This window comes from Crotalus tigris, unplaced genomic scaffold (genome assembly GCF_016545835.1).
Source record: "Crotalus tigris isolate CLP2741 ecotype Arizona unplaced genomic scaffold, ASM1654583v1 scf7180000023617.9722795, whole genome shotgun sequence".
NCBI lineage: Eukaryota > Metazoa > Chordata > Lepidosauria > Squamata > Viperidae > Crotalus > Crotalus tigris.
This window is the reverse complement of record NW_024100081.1, coordinates 7,988,513-8,007,800: the sequence shown is the minus strand read 5'-3', so window position 1 is coordinate 8,007,800 and position 19,288 is coordinate 7,988,513. Positions and strand designations below refer to the sequence as shown.

The following is a 19,288-nucleotide window of genomic DNA, read 5'->3' as shown; positions in this document are numbered from 1 at the left end:
ATAGCTAGTCATACCTCCTTTTCATGAAACAAGGGTGTGAGTATGTAACAACCTTAATCTCAGTTTGATTAGTGACTATCTATTCTATATGAACCTTTGAAATGCTAAGGCACCACCAAGTCTTTGGGCTGTCTAGTAAAGGTACAGTTTAGTTTTTCTATTGGCAACCACCAAGCTTAGCATAATCCTAAGTAACTGATGACCCCAGCTCACAACTCCCAGAACAGAAATGGGAGAGTGGATTCACACTACATATATGTGCCAGACTTACATACAAATCGTAACTATGCGAATTGCAGCTGCCACTAAGTTATCTACTAAAACAAGAAAAAAGACTATTGCTATAACTGCTGAGTTTGGGAGCCCAATAGGCTGTTCTGAAATATCAGTTGAAGCCTTAATTAAGATTATCTAATACTTTAGATAAATCATCCTTTAAATACACCTTGGGATGAGTCCAAAGTACAACTAGGAGGTCTCCAGTAACTTGAGATAGCTTAATAGCCAATGCTTTAACAATACAACCTCCTATTGGTATCAAGGAGACTCTACTACAAAGACACAGAGAAAGATTCACCATGATGCGGGAGAAGCTACAAGACATTCTGCTCAAGGATGGAATCAACCCACCTATTGCCCTTGCTGTTGCCTGTGGCTCAGTCACAGTGGTTGTGCTATGGAAATGGGTGATACGTAGAGAGATTCAGAGGAAAATGAAAGAAGCCCGACAATGGCGAAATGGCAGTCTAGAACAAATGGAAAAAGTTGCTTGGAAGCTTAAACAGAAGGTGGCTTCTTCTTGGGACGGGGAGGATGGTGGCGTTTGTGTGTTATGGAGGGCTCTTCTGAATGTAAACTTTGCTGCTTTCAGTAAGACTTTTGAACTGTTCTCAAGTCTGAATGGTGAAACTTATGTCAGCTTTGCTAATTTATAGACTTTCTTGTTTTACAAAGTGTGGGTCAATATCTATGATAAGTTGCATCTTTTCTTAAATTTTGACATGTCACACTTTCTGTCCTTTTTTGGGAAGTGAGGATCAATGAAGCCATATGTACAGCTTGAATGTGCGATGCTTTTTAAAAAAAATCTATCTATTACTTTCTCTCTGGGCAAACCCTGATGTATTTATTGTGTACTCCTCTTCATGTGCTTTAAAGTAGCAAGAATGTAGCTTGGAAGCTATTTTTAATTTTAATTTTTGCATTGGTAATAATTACAAAGTACAGTAATTATAGGTGAATTTCTTTCTGTCTCTGTCTTCTCTCTCTCTCTCTCTCTCTCACACACACACACATGAATTACTTTGCTTCAAAGAACACAGTCACTTACATCTAATCAAATTTTTGTTACAAGTTGGACATCAGTCAGAGGAAAGTTCTATATCTTTTCTGGAGACCAATCTAAGAGGAGAACCATAGCGATAAAGTGGGCTACCACTGGGGGGGGGGGGGGGATCCAAGGCTAAGTCAGCAATGGAAGAGCATTGGGTGACTCATTTTGTCTTAATGCAGCCTATTTCATGAAATTCTTGTTGTGAAAAAAATTTGAAATGGGATACTATGTACCTTCAGCTTCTGAAAGAAAGATGGCATATGAATCTAAGAAACAATTCAGTGATTTCCAAGAGGCTAATAAATGTCTTCTAGCCTTGATTCATTTTGCTCATTGGCGAGTTCAAAATAAATGGACTCTCAACCAAGGTTTCATATTTATATCTATATTCTTACAAAGGATATTCTAATCCCTATATTGCCTCTGTCAAGGACTTCAGATCCACTAGGATAAGGAAGCTATTGTGTTTGCTATTTGCTGGATTAAATAAGCAAGAACAATTGTGCTTGTAGTAAAAGCACATGAATACCAGAATTGATAAATGGCTTTCTGTTGAATCATTGTACCACCTAAAGCTAATGCTTAAACAGGCATACCTCATGATAAGCAACCACATGGTATAAAGCACAGATTATATTTCTTTTGAAACCCAAACCCAAAAAGCAGAGTACCTAAAACTAGTCAAGATAGCTCACATTTTAAAAAATTGTTAAAAAAACATGAAACTGCAATATGACTGAGACCTGAGGAAAAATGGAGGTTGAGGCTGAAAAGTGGATTAAGGAATGAAGTTTTCAATTGATATCCCAAGAATTCTCTTCTGAACTGCATCCAATTGTATTGTATATAATTTGTGGATTTTCATTCTCTTCTTTGAGTTTGTGTTCTTGATTTGTCATGAAAAACTAATAGCAGTTTAACTTTTGTCCTGGCTTGTCTCATAAATTTAGGGTTGTTCCCAAGTTTTTCCCTTATTAAATGGTTGTTTCTACTTGCAGAATCCTGGAATCCAGTCAGAATTTATCCTCTCTTTGACACTAACAGAAGTGGCAGAAAAGCTCAGAGAGGAAAAACTTTCTCCAGAGAGTGTCCTGTATACCTATATAAAAAAGGTGAACACAATAGGGGCTATTCGAATATTTTGGGGGTTTTAGATATATCAGTATAGTGACATACAAATATAGTATTAAAAGTTTTTAAAAGGAAGATGAAATCTAATACAAAACAATATAAAGTAAGAAGAAAAAAAGAGAAAGAAAAAGAACTGGAAAGAAAGCTAGAAATGCAATAAAAAATAAGTTAAAGGAAAAGAAAAAAATACAAAAAAAATAGTTTCCAATTTTCTTTACAGCAGTTATAAGTACAATTATAAATTTAGCTCCTACTCTAAGGAGCTCAATATGTCTCTTCTTTATCATTAGCAAAACCATAAATCAAACATTCATATTTTTCTGTTTTATGTAAAAAATCCATAAAGAGTTTCCAGTCAACAAGAAAAATATTCTCTCATCAAAGCAGTCAGTTTGGCCATCTGAGAAAGTTTCATTATTCCTCCACTGTGGGTAATGCCAAATCTTTCCATCTTTGTGCAGATAATAATCTCACTTTTTAAAATAACTATTTAGGACAATCGTTTTCACTCCTCATTAAAGAACATTGTTATAGATATGTTGTAGCACAGAAGTGGACAAACTTGCCAGAACATTTTTGCAGCCCCTGGATAATCTGCATTTGGGAATGTGGGGGTGTTTTTGCAATGTTAGAGGCTTGGAGAGAATTTGGTTGAAATTGAGGCCTTAAGACAAAAATGTAAGAAACATGGTTCACTTTTTAAATCTAACATTCCCCTTCTCAATTTTTTTTTATTGGTGCGTTTTAAGGGGAATCAGATCACCTTTTCCAGCCCTTTACTTTTCTCCAAAGCACCAAAATATCATGCAATTGTCATTGGCTATATTTACTGGAGTCCCTAGAAAACCAATCTATCAAACAATGAGTTCCATCAGCCATGAGAAAATTGTTTGCCTGTATTAATATATGCCTAACTGACTGGTTAACAAGATGTAGATCTAATCAGGTGCTACCTAGCTTACTTTGGTGGGTTCAACAGAGACAATAATCCATTCCAATTTCGAACAAAGTAGACCAGACTCCAAACCAACGCCTCATGGTTCAGAACTACTTTTATTGTCACAGCTATAGTAACAAAATCTTGCATATCTGAATGTGTTTCCTCCTCCTTCACTTTATCTTGATGTGAACTAGGGAGGATCTTTTTTTTTGGAGACATTTTCTCAAGTTATGTTATTTTTTGGGCTGGGACTCCTCTTATCTGATCATTATCTTAGCAGGGGCTCTTCTTCCAGTCTTTCAGGGCCATTCCGCAGTCAGTTTTTAACTAAATTGAGATGCTACATGTAATTCACAGCAGTTATCACTGTTTTTAACTTATGCTCTCCCCTCTTATAAACACACACAGAAACACATCCATCTGTTTCTGGGTCAACACATGGATTTTCCTGAATACAAAGTTTGACTTCAGCTTACTTTGGTTTATTTAACAAATCATGCTTCTCCCTCTGGACCAGGCTCTTGAAGTAACCCAGGAGGTGAACTGTGTGACAGATTTTCTTCATGGATGTGAGGAACAGCTCCAGCACCTGAAGAAACAAAATGAGAAAGGCTTGCTGTATGGAATTCCTGTCAGCATTAAGGACCACATTGGATACAAGGTGCATCTTCCTTTATCTTTTGAAATACTTGCTACTGAAAAAAGAGGTGTGCATCAGAAGTATTAAGAAGGGGGTGTTGTTTAAGATATTTCCACATCTTTAGCTAAAATACAGGGCATTTCTACTTTCAGTCCAGTTGCTGCAGAGGTTAGGAAATATGGAAGGCTGAAATTGAGTTTCCTGTTTCATTTCTATGCATTTCTTATTCCAAGGCAACAGCCATGTTACTTTTTTACAGGAAAACAACATTTTGTAGCAGTTTAAAAAGAAACATATTATGATAAAAGCTTTAATATCAGTTGAATGGAAATAAAAACTTTAATATCAATTAAATGAAGTTAAACCTTTTCATTAAATTAATTTTCATTGCAAATGAAGTGTCACACGCTTAATGTTTGATTGCCTATGGCAGTGTAGAGATATATGTTTTCTAGGATTTAAATTCCACAGTTCTTCCACCCTTCCCATCTCACCAGCCTGAACCCTTAGTTGAAGAGGGGACATTGGATGTGTGTTGCAACAACAGTTAGCATGCTGTTTGTGGTCCTGTGTATATATGGGATCCTTCTTAAAATATCCACATGCACATATATACCATCATATGTATCTGAGCAAGGAACAGCAGCTGGTCATGAACCCTGACAGATGTCCTTGTGTTCTGATAGGCATACAGATTCTGAAGCACAGTAGGCTATTTTTATGAGTAATTTATGACTAATGACAAGTCATTGGCATTTCATAAAAGCATATCTCTCTTCATAGCATAGTACTCGGAGATATCATATGGTATCGGAATCTAATTATTAGATGAAAACTGACACCTTAACAAGGGATTTTAGAAGAGATCGTTCCATGTATGGTGCTTTTATATAGTTCTTTCTGTTCATCTTAACTGTCTTTTCATTAGGAGGAAATACCTGCTGGTGGGTTTTGTGATATTTGATCAATAAGGCCTGTTCCTGGACAAGTCCCCATAAATTGAAGCTCTGTATAACATAACAGTATGCTTATTATACATACTCTGACATAACATTATATCAAGCAAGTTGTGTTTTTTCTCCCAAAGGGACACATCTCTACCTGTGGCTTGGTGCAGTATCTTGACAAAGTAGAGGCCGATGACAGCGTGATAGTAAAAGTTTTGAAGAAACAAGGAGCAATTCCATTTGTGAAAACTAACATTCCTCAGAGCATGATAAAGTATTTTTTCCTCTATTTTAGAAATGTCTTGATTAATAATAACCTGGGAATCTAGGGTGGTGGGTTAATGGAAGAAAGATTACAGAAGCATGAAAGATTCTTTGGCAGAAGGTTTAAAACAAGTAAGGAAAATATTTCTGCTTCGATAAATAATATAAGGAATTTATTATTGCACCAGAAACAAGGAGGCTGTAAGTTAGCAATGTTGTATCGTGGTGCTATTATTATTTTGAGGGAGCATTCAAAATAACAGACCCCTACTTACAACATGAAATTTTGCTATCTCAATGTTCTATCACCTTAATTTCAGCATGGATCAGGCCTGGATATTGTCTATAATGGCTAAAATAATTTTCCATGGTCAGAAGCATTAATTTAAGTATTGGAGGCTGGGAACAATGTGGCATGGTTCTCTTTATTATGCCATTCTTGAAAAATCCTCTGGAGCCTTTGAATGGCCACAACTACAGAGATTGTTGAGCTATACTATTTCCTCTCTTTTACCAAGGCAGTTGGAATTGTTTGCTCTTCTGTGTTAGCCTTCTCTTCCACAACTGGGATTGTAAATTCCATAATCCCCAGTCACTGTTTTTCCTGAGAATTCTGGGACTTGCGGCCTCAAAACATCTGAATGGCACCAGATTCCAATCTTTGTGCCATGTTTTTGGTATTTGTCCTCAGTCACTGGTTTTGCAGTGCTGTGTGCAAGTTATTATTTGATTGGTTATTATATAGTTTTCCCCTTACTTCCAACCTCTCTTTCTTTGGTCCAATGCTGATATAAAAAAATTTAACTGCCAATCTACTATCTGTTTTGCTCAGCTATGATTGCAGTAACTTAATCTTTGGTCAAACAAAAAACCCTTTGAACCACAAGAAAAGTCCTGGTGGGTCCTCTGGAGGAGAAGGGGCACTGATTGCAGGAGGTGGATCCCTCTTGGGTTTTGGGACAGATGTTGCTGGAAGCATTCGCCTGCCCTCCAGCTTCTGTGGGCTTTGTGGACTCAAACCAACAGGCTCTCGGTTAAGGTCAGTTCTACATTCTTATTTGGACTGATAAGCATCCCAATGTCTGAATGCTAATATTGATTGGATTACCTGTTTTATAAGCATTCTTAGGAAATGTTTCATTTCTGCACAAATGAAAATATGCTGGCTGCATTCACAAATTGATTCTTGTTTATAAATATTGTCATGAATGCACATCCTGTAGTAGAGGGTGCCTTTATTATAATTCTCATTATGAACACATTTGTCGTTTTTATTATTTTAGCTTTAATTGTTATCTGAAGTTCAGCTCCTTTCTCGAGACTTCTTTTTGAATGCATGGATAGATTATACGATTGCTGTTTCTTTTCTAACTGTGTTGATAGTGAACACTTTATTTTTTCCCCTCTTGTTTACATTTTTCCCAGCACCCTGGGTCTTGCTAGTCCAGTGGCAGGCATGAAGTCAGGTGAGTAATAAGAGTGGGTTTCTGGGGGGGGGGGAGTTGGTGCCTTTAAGTCAGTTTTGACTCCTACCCCAAGTCTATGCAGCTTTTGTGGCTTCATTTTCAGGACTTGCTTGCCACTGTCTTCTTCTGAGAGAGCGAATATTCAAAGTCATTCATCTGATCTCTACCTGAGGCAGCATTTCTTTTTTCTAGCCTGATGCATTTAACCACCACACAATTTGTTCTCAAGTAATAAGTAGCCATCCCAAAACTGTAATATTTAAATACGTATGCATGACCTTTCTAGATAAAAAAAATCTACCAAGATGGTGCATGGACAAATATCTACATAATAATATGATATTCTTACAAAATGTTATAATAGTACAACCTTTCTGTATTGTGTGAGCAACATATTAATTAAATTATTAATTAAAATAATTAAATTAAAATAATTAATTAATTATTTGATTACAAGTCATGCAAAAGAAGTGAGTTTTCAAAGACCTTTGAAAGGCCTTATTGGAGTTAATCTGCCATGGTTACAAAGTGAGCAAACAATACCCACTATAAAATTGTTGGATAAATTTATTGGGGAAACAGATAAGCCTACAAATGCTTTTTCTAAGCATTTAGGGCAGGGGTAGGCAAACTTGGCTCTTTTTTGACTCGTGGACTTCAATTCCCAGAATTCTGCCCTACCCTAGCTGGCTCAGGAATTCTGGGAGTTGAAGTCCACGAGTCATAAAAGAGCCAAGGTTGCCTACCCCTGGTTTAGGGCATCAATGGTCAAAATCAACACTCTGAACTATGTCTAGAGAGACATAGAGCAACTAGTGCAAAATGGACAAAAAATAGTTTTGCAACAACAAACACTTATTGGCTGCAATCTGCACTATTGGGAATTTCTGTGTCTTCTTTAAAATAGCTTCATATACAGCACATGAACTTTTCTGGGCTCCAATCAAACCTTAATTACATTTGTCAGTGATAAAATGGACAAATGGCTGGTTTTCTGCTATTAAAGAGAGATGTAGCAGCATTGCTTCTAATCAATTTATGCGGGCCAATAAACTAAGACTGAAATTTTACCTTGTTTGCAGGTATGGTATCGAGGAATTTTGTTTTAAAGAGGACAGAAAGAACAGGGATGGAGTATGGAGGCACTCTTAGTATAATAATTGTCACTGGAGACTCAAGTGACTTCTATAGCTAGAGAACCTTTAGTTGGTAGTCAATTACTGCATCTCTTTTTCTGGATAAGAACAAGTTAGCTATGTCACTCATGAATTTATAACCTTACAGTTAGATTTCTTTATGAGAGACTACCTTGCACTTGGTCTGGAGGCTGAAGCTGATGCGAATATGCACTAGGAAGATTACTGATTTTTTTTTTTCTGTTGAAGCAACTTGATTGGCTGCCAATTAACTATCAAGCCAGGTTCAAAACTTTGTTTATAACATACAAGGCTCTAAACAACTATCACCAGGATATTTGACAAATCACCTTTATTGTTTTTGATCTGGAAGGTCACTTATATTTTATGGAATGTTATTTTAAGGTATTACTTTTATTATTTATTTTTAAAATTATGAACTGAGCCGAGGTGGCGCAGCAGTTAGGGTGCAGTACTGCAGGCCATTTTAGCTGACTGTGTTCAGCAGGTCAGCGGTTCAAATCTCACCGGCTCAAGGTTGACTCAGCCTTCCATCCTTCCGGGGTAGGTAAAATGAGGACCCAGATTGTTGGGGGCAATGTAAATATATATATACATTGCTTACTGGTGTACACCGCTTAGAGAGTGCTTGCACTTAAAGCGGTATATAAGTCTCATAAATAAATAAATAAATAAACTGCTGTGGGATACAATTCTATGGAAAATATAGAAATGTAGTAAGTAAATAATCTGAAATCCAATATATCTTTTCTATTAGTTGCACTTCTGACTCCATTAAGTTAACCTTGGGAATTACGTCTGGTTAAATTATTTATCCATCTAACCCATTATTGATGGCTGCTTAGTCACCAGCAAGAACCTTTTACCTGATTTGTTTCACTGGAGCTCCTCTTTCCTTTATAGTGATTGCAACGATCGGTCCAATGGCAAGAGATGTAGATAGTCTGGCTCTGTGCATGAAAGCTCTCTTATGTGATGAGTTATTCCACCTGGATCCTTCAGTACCCCCTTTGCCATTCCGAGAAGAGGTAATTGAATGAGTTGGGCAGCTGTACAAATGTGAAAAGTGAATGAATGAATGAATGGGGGCCACCAGCAGAGTGTAGGTGCCTTGTAAGTGAGCAGCAAGATGCAGACTCTGCAGGAAAGTTCATCGTCTTGTTGATAGCAAAACCTCACCTGTACCTGCTAAGTGGGGAGAGGATTTAAATTACACAGGGACTGCCTTCCATTGCTGGAAGCAAATTTTGCATTTGCCCTTGTGCCTTTTGAAATCATGTTCTTGTCTCCTGCTTTGTTTTGGCCTTCATGTGTTCCTGACCAAGTCTCTGTCTTGTGCCTTGATCATTTTTAAGTTACTGTGTGATGTTGGATTATGGATAGTCTACTTGGATTATACTTGTCCTCAGCCTTACACAAGCTCTTTTCTCATGCTTCTGCAAGTCCAACTTCTGCTGCAGTTTACAAGACTCCCTGTTCTAAGTATTGCTCCCAATCAAGAAATCAAGACAATGTAGTTAATGCCTTACTTTTCCTTGGGAAAACTGCATATTAAAAACCAGTAATTACTGAAAGCTGAGAAATTCCTTTCAATTTCATGAAAAATTTTCAAGAAAACAAGTAGCTAAATGTACATTTGCTCCTAAAGATTGTAACATGTATCAAATTCATTATAATTTTTGTACACTATCTGGAATGATTCCATTAATACAATGAAATGGGTGTAATATCATCTACATATTATGTTTCTAATCAGTTTTGGACCTTTTGCCTACACAGATCTGAAAGGAATGTTGTACCAGATACGAGCACCAAGTTGATTTGTAAAGTTCAAACCTCAAGCTCTTTTCCATAGTCTTTTAGGTTATTCAAGAACCCTCATTGTCATTGCTATAAAAATTCTGTGTAACATTAAAGAAAATTCTTTGGTTTTAAAGGATGTGGTTAAATACCATTCTTTGAATCCTGATCGCTTTTTTGTTAACTCCTTGTGAATTTTAGAGGAAACAATTGCACTGATGTTAACTGAAACCAACCTTGAATTTGTTTGTTTCTTAAACTTGTATAGCTGCCCAAGTCACAATGATTCTGGGTAGTACACAGATAAGTTAAAATGGTACATATCAAAAGAAAAAAATAAATTGGCCATCAAAGACATCTACCAATATGCCACAACTCTTCCTAAACATGAACTTTTTTAAGGACCACGATAAATGAGGGGAAGCAATGATTCTCCAGACTAGACAGAATCATTAGGCAAACATCTACCGGGTGCCTCCCAAGACCATCAACAGATAGTCAAATATCCCTTAATTCAGAAAGGCAGGTCAAAAAAGTATAGACTAGAGTTTAAACTCTAGAGCAAAGATCTATATAAAAGGTTCTAATTTCTTTATACTGCAGTGGGTAAATCAACTGTCAAAGTTAAGGTTCATTCTTCTCTGCAGTAAAGCTTCCAATCTATCTAAATCAGTGATGGTGAACCTTTTAGAGACTGAATGCCCAAACTGCAACTCAAAACCACTTATGCATCGTCGAGTGCTGGGTGGGCGTGGCCCATTGGGTGGGCATGGCTGCAGTGGTAACGGCAAACTGGGTGGGACTAAAAAGTTCAATCAATCAATTCCAACTTTGTGAGATCTTTTTTTTCCCACGAGAAGTTGAAATTGACTGATTGAACCTTTTTTTTTTTTTGCACACGGTGGCGGAGGCCTAAAGCGAAACGGTTTTATAAAACCCAGCTGAAGGCCTAGGACTGGGGCAATGGCACGCGTGCCCACAGAGAGGGCTGTGAGTGCTGCCTCTGGCACCCATGCCATAGGTTCGCCACCACTGATCTAGATCATATCTGAAAATGTTCAGCCAGGTCAAGCCTAGGAATGCTGACATTCAATTGCTATTTCAAATATTTTACTCTTTTTCCCCCTCCTTCTCTCCAGATTTACACCAGTTCAAATCTCCTTCGGATTGGATACTACCAAGATGATGGATATTTCCAGCCTTCCCCAAGCATGAAAAGGGCTGTTCAGGAAACAAAAAAACTTCTTCAGGCTGCAGGCCACACAGTATATGCATTTTTTTTTCATCTGTCTTCTAGTTTAAAACATTTCTGACATTTGTGGCTCATATCTAACTTAGAGCAACATTGTGACCTACATTATTCACAATTTTCTGTAAAATGGGAAGCTTGAATGCCTGTACTCTCTGCACTAATGCTTGAGATCCAGGTATATTTCTGTTTAAAGTGGATCACTGAAATCAATCAACTTAAGTTAGTTGAACTTAATTGTCATATTTATATCAGCAAATCTATTCAGTCTGATAATTTTATCTTGATCTTTCCTGGCTATGCAATTTTGCAAGTCTACAAAAATATAAACTAGAGTCACTAGAAAATATTTATAAGCGTGTGCATGTTTATGTGCTCTATTAGTAATATACAAAGTTTAATTTTTAGGAAATGCCATTAAATCACCTTTAAACATGGTAATATGGTCTACATAGTATCCATACAGTATCACTTCCTTGCAGGAAAATGCTAACTATCACGTGTGTTAAGGCATAAACCTAAATTTCTGTCACATTATTTATATTAGGGTCTTAATGACATTTCCCACATAGGAATCTGTATGGCCCTAATATAAACTAATTTGGAAGTTTGTTTTATATGGTGAACTGGGATTGCTGACTTGATAAAAGTACTAATTTTCACTAAATGCTTCATTAATTTCTGATCTTAATTTTTTTTCTTCCAAATCTATATTTAAACCTGGGATATATGCTAAGTTAGCATATGAATAGGCCCATAGCCTATTTACTAAACTATGATGAAAAAACCATATTGACTAGAAAACCATAGTTCACAATTAGTCTGGAAGGCATCATGATGCTAAAGGATGGTCTACACGTTTTAATGTAAGCAAGTTTAATAAGGAGAAAACATAAATTATCTGTTTCTGTTTATAAAATTTGTTTAAAAAATCTTCATGAAGTAGGATTCATTTTTAGGTAATTCTTAAAACTTCTGAAGCATAGTTAAATTATCTGTATATGGGATTCATAGCCTTCCGTCTGCTGTAAAACAATTAACAACTATTTTAATTTATCTTTTTTATGCAGCTCATCCCCTTTGTCCCCCCTCGACTTAACTATGTAGTGGATGAGCTTTTCACTAAAGGCATCTTTTCTGATGGAGCTGCAAATTTACTGGATAAATTGTAAGTAGATAACTTGAAATATGAGCATGGCTTGAGCTTAATAACTCTGTTTTAGCATGGGCGGTGCCCAGATTAGCCAATGTAAAATTCAGTGTGATAAGAAATCCTAGGTTTTTATGAGAACCCTTAGTTTGAATGTGAAAAAAAAGTCTGCGTGAAAAGTAATAGTTAAATAAAAGGTCACATTTTAAAGATCAAAAATTTGTTTTGAAATGAACATATTTAATTGAAAATGTATTTATTATATTTTTAATCTGCCACAACCTTGCAACTAATTGTGCTTCAAAAGATGTTACATATGAAATTAAAGTTTTTAAGATCGTACATTCCAGTGTGATAACTTAAAAGAAACAAAAGCATCCTCAAAACAGATGAACTTCTGTCAGTAAGTGGAGATATGCAGGTAGGGTGCAAGTTGATATAGAAAGTACATTTGAGGAACAACTGGTCTAAAGTTTTATTATATTTTCATTTGGGTACATGTAATTGAAGAATATAATTCTCAGGAACCTAAATTCATAGACTGAATAATGTAAAATCAGAGAAAAGGACTGATTTTGTATACTACTTGTGAGTTACTGGCTCACAATTACTACCTCTTTATTTCTATGACTTTAGTCAAAAGAGCTACCATCTAAATAATATTTGTTATTTGAGAGCACTGCTATTAACTATGAAAAAGAACTTGGTTTCCTTTTCCTTTCATCTCCCAGCAAAGGGGATATTGTTGATCCAGTTTTGAAATCCCAGATTAACTGCTACAGTATTCCCATTGTTCTGAAAAGGATTTTGGCATTCATCTTAAAACCAGTGGTGAGTATTTGGCTTACTTCTTACCCTGTAATGATGAAAAGGTGAAACTTGCTCTAGCTTGCTAAGTTAGAGATTTGCTAAAATAGGGAAGTGTATCCAAATTTGTTAATCCAAGTCAGAGGGTCTCTCTTGGAGGTGCCCTAGCTGACTTCACCCATCCTTAAGGAATAACTTACACAATTACATACAATAAAATCAGTAAACTTGTGTTTCTCCCTTAGTACCCCCGGATTGCCAGAGATCTCAATGCATTATGTGGAGTTGGGTAAGAAATAAGAACTTAAATTTATTTTCAGCATCTACTCTATACAGTGTTATTCTCCACCCTGTTGTCTTCCAGATCTGTTGGGCTACAAATGGTAGAATTCCAAATAAAAATAAGAATTGTATGGAATAAGGAACATGACTTTTGACAGAGATATGCAGTCTCCATTGCCAGGATAAAGCATTTTTAACGTCCAGAATGTCTAGATAAAGTTTGGAAGCAGCTCAAATAGATATCTCTCTAATTCATTGAACTTTAAGAAAGAGGAAGAAATTTAGAAAAGTCAGGCAGGTGTCTATATGAGACACTTATGAACCTTATCTGGATGTTGTGGCCTTAAAAATGCTTTATCCCTATTGCCTTAATGTGTGTATCTCCATTAAGGCCACCTTCCTTACTCTCTATAGAATGACCCCTATGTTTCTATCCTGCTGATTGTATTTCTAGACACTGTGGTCCAATACATGTGGCGGCATCAGGTTAAACAAAGCTGATCTAGAATATACCTCTTCGTCATCTTTCAGCAGAAATACAGGAAGCATAATCCCCTGATCCCACGTGCTCTGCCAGTCACAGTTTACTTAAATAACCAATAAACCATGGTTTGACTTCAAGGCAGCAATATCAAGCACCATAATTTGGGCATATTTATACTTTGAAAATAAGAGACTTTTCAGAATGCATAGGAGCATGTCTCAGGCTCATAGGGATACCTGAAAAATGATATTTGTGCTTATACTGTATTCCCACATATTCTGAAGCACCTTTTCTGAATTACTGTGGGAGTACTCATAGCCTGACTTCTGATATTTTCCTTTCTGGTAACATTCTCAAACAGTATAAATAGTTTAAAACCAGGTCAAATTTCAACATGACAAGTTTAACAGTTGAGTGCATTTATATTACCTAAGATTACTATACTTTAAAATAAACCTCCTTCCTATATTGTGAGAAAAGAGACTCTTATAAAAATAAAATGAAATATCTCAATAAGGAATGGTTCCTTTCATATCAATAATTCAAACACACTTGCTCAAAGTAGTTAATAGCGATGAAACTATACATCAGCATAACCAGAAAGGACAGCAGAAAATCTGGATAATTGTTAACTATCTGTTAATTTATAGTGTAAATAATAAGCCTGGTTATACTTTTAGATTTTGCAATATTATTTAAGCTTTATACAAGTTGGCCAAACTACAAAAGTAAGCACAGGGATCATGACATTGGGAGTGTCAGTGATCTGGATTATCCAAGGACTGGCTCAATTCACCAAAATGGCCCTAAATGCATAGCTAGATTGCCCTTTAGATACAGAATCACCGTTTAACTAGCCCATAAATTTTGTCTCATGCAGATATATATTAATCATTATTTTAACTGGGAGTCTTCATGGAAGAGTTGTTAATTAATTATTCCAATGTTTGTAGATCAGCCAAAAACCTTTGGAAGCAACACGCAGCAGTGGCGGTGAGTTTGGAGATCTTGGTATCCTACCCATGAGCCGTAATACTTTACATAATGACTAAGATGTCATTTAAAGTTCTAGTCAGTGATCACTAGTAATATTTGATGCTAGAAGTATTTTCTTAGCACTGAAATGGATTTTAACATAGGCATAATATGCCAAGCAGCTCTAAATGTATCACAGTATAGTAGCTTTTGTAAGCAGAAATTGAAATGCATTGCCCAAATTGATTGATTTTATAAGACCACCCATCTATCCAATAAAACTGGGTGATAAAACATATAATATGAAACACTAGTAATAAATCAGTGGTTCTCAACCTTTTTAATGCCGTGACCTCCAACCAGTCGTAAGTCGAGGACTACTCAACCGGTCGTAAGTCAAGGACTACTCAACTGGTGCAGCACCGTTTGCAGAATGGGACTTTTGGTGGGCTCAGCAGGTCAGAGACAGCCTGGACAATTCCTATTGGCTTTTGAAAGCCAATAAAATTAGACTCTATTCAAGAGAGTCTATTCTATTGGCTTTCAAAAGCCAATAGAATAAAAGGGAGTAGCACAGCTAAGGAAAAGGGGGAAAAAATGGCAGACTGCATTGTTTGGCGACCCCTGTGAAATGGTTGTTCGACCCCAAATGGGGTCCCGACCCACAGGTTGAGAACCACTGTAATAAAGCAACAACAAAACCCAGGTTAAGTCCCCCTCATTAAAACTACAAAACACTTGTGAGATATATAAACAGTGGTGGGATTCAGCCGGTTCGCACCACTTCAGCAGAACTGGTAGCTAATTTTTTGTTGCCCAGGCCCAGAAAGGACTTCCGGAAGTGGCATCCACACAGAGAACTGGTTGTTCACATATTTGAATCCCACCACTGTACATATACCCCAAGGCACTCAAACTATCAGCCTGGCCCCACTGCTTGGGGGAATTAATAGACTTGGGGACAAGCACTATTATTTTCAGAATAAAGATTCTGGCAAGTGGTTTGTGTCTAAAGAAAGCTTGCAGGATCCAATCTGAGTCAGTCACTAGGACCAGAGGTTTAATCTTCTGAGCTTTCGGACTTGTGCTGGAGCCCATCCTCAGGAAACTTCTCCCTAGCACAGTGTGTGCTTTGGGCTATTGTGCTAGAGAGAAGTCCCCTGAGAATGAGCTCCAGCACAAGTCCAAAAGCTCAGAAAACTAAACCTCTGGTCCTACTGACTGACCCAGATTGGATCCTGCAATATTATCCTGGGACATGTATATTCACCTTCATTTGTGAAAGAAAGCTTGCTTCAGAATTGTCCACTACATAAGCAATTAAAGGGAGTTTGAAGGAGATTGAAGGAAATGTTTTGTCTCTAGTCCATCTTGCCAAAATATTCTCTACAGGCTTACCGTGAAGAATTCATTGCTGAGTGGAGGAAGCTGAAATTGGATGTCATCCTCTGTCCAGTCCTGGCACCAGCTTTTAATGAAGGCTATCCCGGGAAATTGTTTGGTATAATAGCCATTTACTTTTGTTGGCTTTCATTTACAGTTTCAGAAAATAGCACTGAAAATCTTGTCACTTACATCATCAAAAAGCTATTTGCCAAGTGCTTGCAAGGATCCAGAAAAAATATTTAGTCATTAATTTTGAACAAATTAATCTTTAGAAATATCTCAGATTGCTAAATTACTATGTCATTGTTTCTATTACATTTTATACTCTGAATTGCTTTGTAAATTGCACTTATACATTTAAACATTAAAACTGAAATTTCAAATTTGATAAATTTCTCCCAGAATTACCAGACAATTAAAAATAGCTTTGATTTCAGTTTTTCTTCTCAGTATTGGGGTCATATAACAAGCCTTGCTTTAATCTTGTCCCAAAACACTGCTGATCTAAAATGTAGTGACTTCACTGTGGATTAATCTGGCTGGAGGGGGAAAAAAAATCTAGTTTTCAAAGAGAAAACAAAATTCCAGACTAAAGCCTTGCAAAACCCGGTTCAGTTTCAACAACCAGAGAATAGGAATAGTAAAAGAGACCCCACAAGATCTTGTTCATAGCCACAAGAATCTTTCCTGGATGATCTGTAGAACTTTGATTGATTTACTTTTGTTCTGCTCTTTTCAGCTGCTACTTCATACACTAATTTATACAATGTCTTGAACTTCCCTGCTGGTGTTGTGCCAGTCACCACGGTCACCCAGGCTGATGAAGAGGAGCTGAAACAATACCAAGGTCATTATGCTGACCCCTGGGATAAACGGCTGAAAGAGGTCTGTATGTTCATGGAAAGAACCAAGCTGTCTTTCTGAGAGTTCATCATGTAGTTGCCTCTTCCTGTTCTGACTGTCCCTCTGTCTTCAGGCTGTCACGGATGCTGTGGGTCTCCCTGTAGCTGTCCAGTGTGTGGCTTTGGCTTGGCAGGAGGAACTGTGCCTTCGGTTCATGAAGGAAGTTGAGACCCTCACACGCAACAACAGACTGAAAGCGTGATCTGTTGCGCAGGCTAATGGTTTCTCTTCAGATTGGACAGCCTGGTGCAGAAAAATGGAAAATAATAAACAGTTCAGCATAGCACAATCGGGACTGGAACATGTTTTAAATTCTTTGTAAAGTATGGTAAAAAGCTTTTTCCAGTATATCTTACTTTAGCACATGGCAGAAGTTGGTTGACCTTATTTAGACTTAGAAGCTAAGTGGAGCAAATACTGGTTAATATTTGAATGAGGCATTATAAGTCAGCTATTTTCTGGCAGAGGGCAATGACAGACCATTTCCATAATATTGCAAGAAAATTACATGTATGCGTTCCCAAAATCATGGGGAACTGAGTTTGACTTTATTATTTTTTTAAATATAACTCATCTGAAGAATTCAAAAAGAGCACATATCAAAAGAAATCTACTAATCAGTAGGGCTTAGTTGTCCCAAGCAGCAAGTCTTTAATATGTAAGGTCACTGGAGCTTGGCAAAACTTGAGAAATCATAAAAATCCAATCATGAAAACTCAATCAGAGGCTTCTTAAAGAGACAGTACTTTATTTTCTATTGAAATAAGTCCTGGGAATCTGAACACTGGCAGCAGTTGCATTCAGAAGTGCCACACCTTAAAAAATTAGTAGCATTGCTTTATAAACTTTGTTAGCCAATGAAAACCAGACAACAGAATTATTACAATATAAGAAAGTCATCAATCATTCCTGTATACTCCCTTATTCCCTCCTTCAGTACATCACATCTGTGTACTTGCATGAAATTTGTCCCTGACAAGGAAACACTGATTATAGAAATGAGATAGCAATAGTTAGGCAAGGCTACACAATTTGTTTCTTTTTCTAAGTTCTTTGTTCTTTTCCAGTTACAGAACCCTACAATCCAAATGATACTATTTTTAATCAGTGTTGGGTGCTCATTTTTTTTAATGTTCTCAATTAGTTTGGCTTTTGAAATCACCTGGAAAAAAATATCATGTTTAAGAAAAGGTTAGACTAGAATTTTACTATCTTGGACCAAGTTTCTATGCACAGAAATTTATTTTGGTTGTAGTAGGGAGAAGAATTGGTACACAAGTACCCTCACCTTTAGTTTAAAATTGTGAATCAAAATGCACAAGTTCTCTATATTGTACCTTGTGTGTGAAAACTGAGGCAAAAAATGCCGTAGATAATGTTGACTGACTTTGAAAGACATTGGCAGATTAAATTTGGAGAAAGGACTTGTTTGGTCTAGGCAAATGTGGACAATTCATAGACTGTTTGCAGCCCTCATATCCCGCGATTGCCCACCTGAAGTTCTCCAGCAAAAGAGACAGATGTCAATAAAGAGAGAAGTCACTTAATACTGAATAGATTGTCTGATGGATACTATTCAATGGGTTGTTTGCAGATGATTTCTCCAGCACTTTTTGGAATATGGATAGTCCTATCCTGGCAATATAGAACTGAATGCATGAGAAGCCATGTGCAACTCTTCCCTTCAAGTCATACTGCTGAGTTCCCAGGAGAGGCACTCTTCACAAATAGAGCAGGGTTGTCAAACTCAATTTCACTGAGGGCTGCATCAACATTGCGGTTGCCCTTGGGGGGGGGTGGATGTGGCCAGAGTGGGTGCAGCTTACTAGGTATGCATGGATGGAGAGGGTGTGGCCTACTGGGTGGGTGTGGCCAGTTCTACATCATTCGTGTCAAGGGTGCCTGTAGGTGCCTGGGCAGGAGTGGGACAGATCTGAGGGTCTCTGGCAGAAGGGGGTGGAACCGGGGCAAGTGCCAAGGCATGGTCCACCAGGGCAAGTGCCAAGATGGCCACCACAAAATTGTACATTGGTTCCCAGCTGGCCTGGGCCAGGGCCAAGGCAGTGGGTGTCATTTTCTCTCACTGTTTCCAGGATGGCTTCACGGGCCACATGAAACCACTTTGTGGGCCACATCCGGCCCCCGGGCCTTGTGTTTGACATGTCTGGTCTAGAGCATGGAATCACTGCGCACATGTAAATGCTTTTATGTGAGGTAACTCACATGAAGTTACCAGTTACTAGATTTCAGCTCATGTGGAGACATGAATTTGAAAGCTCCCCACTAAATGCAATTTCTCAGGAGAATTGTATCTCAGGAGAATTGCCTATTCATGGTAATTTTGGAATTTCTGAGGGGACAGATTGCTCACTTT

General features: G+C 37.4%; 1 protein-coding gene across 1 annotated transcript; it reads left to right on the top strand.

Moving 5' to 3' along the window:
* The first annotated feature begins 514 nt into the window (after positions 1-514).
* LOC120297387 (vitamin D3 hydroxylase-associated protein-like) lies at positions 515-17,203 on the top strand. The gene is made up of 15 exons (XM_039319968.1): positions 515-788; positions 2,332-2,445; positions 3,922-4,065; positions 5,132-5,265; positions 6,088-6,294; positions 6,681-6,721; positions 8,782-8,906; positions 10,818-10,943; positions 11,998-12,095; positions 12,809-12,908; positions 13,130-13,173; positions 14,604-14,643; positions 16,018-16,126; positions 16,751-16,896; positions 16,988-17,203. Exons 1-15 carry the CDS (start codon positions 579-581, stop codon positions 17,114-17,116), a joined length of 1,767 nt encoding a protein of 588 aa, XP_039175902.1. The 5' UTR covers positions 515-578; the 3' UTR covers positions 17,117-17,203.
* The last annotated feature ends 2,085 nt before the right edge of the window (positions 17,204-19,288 follow it).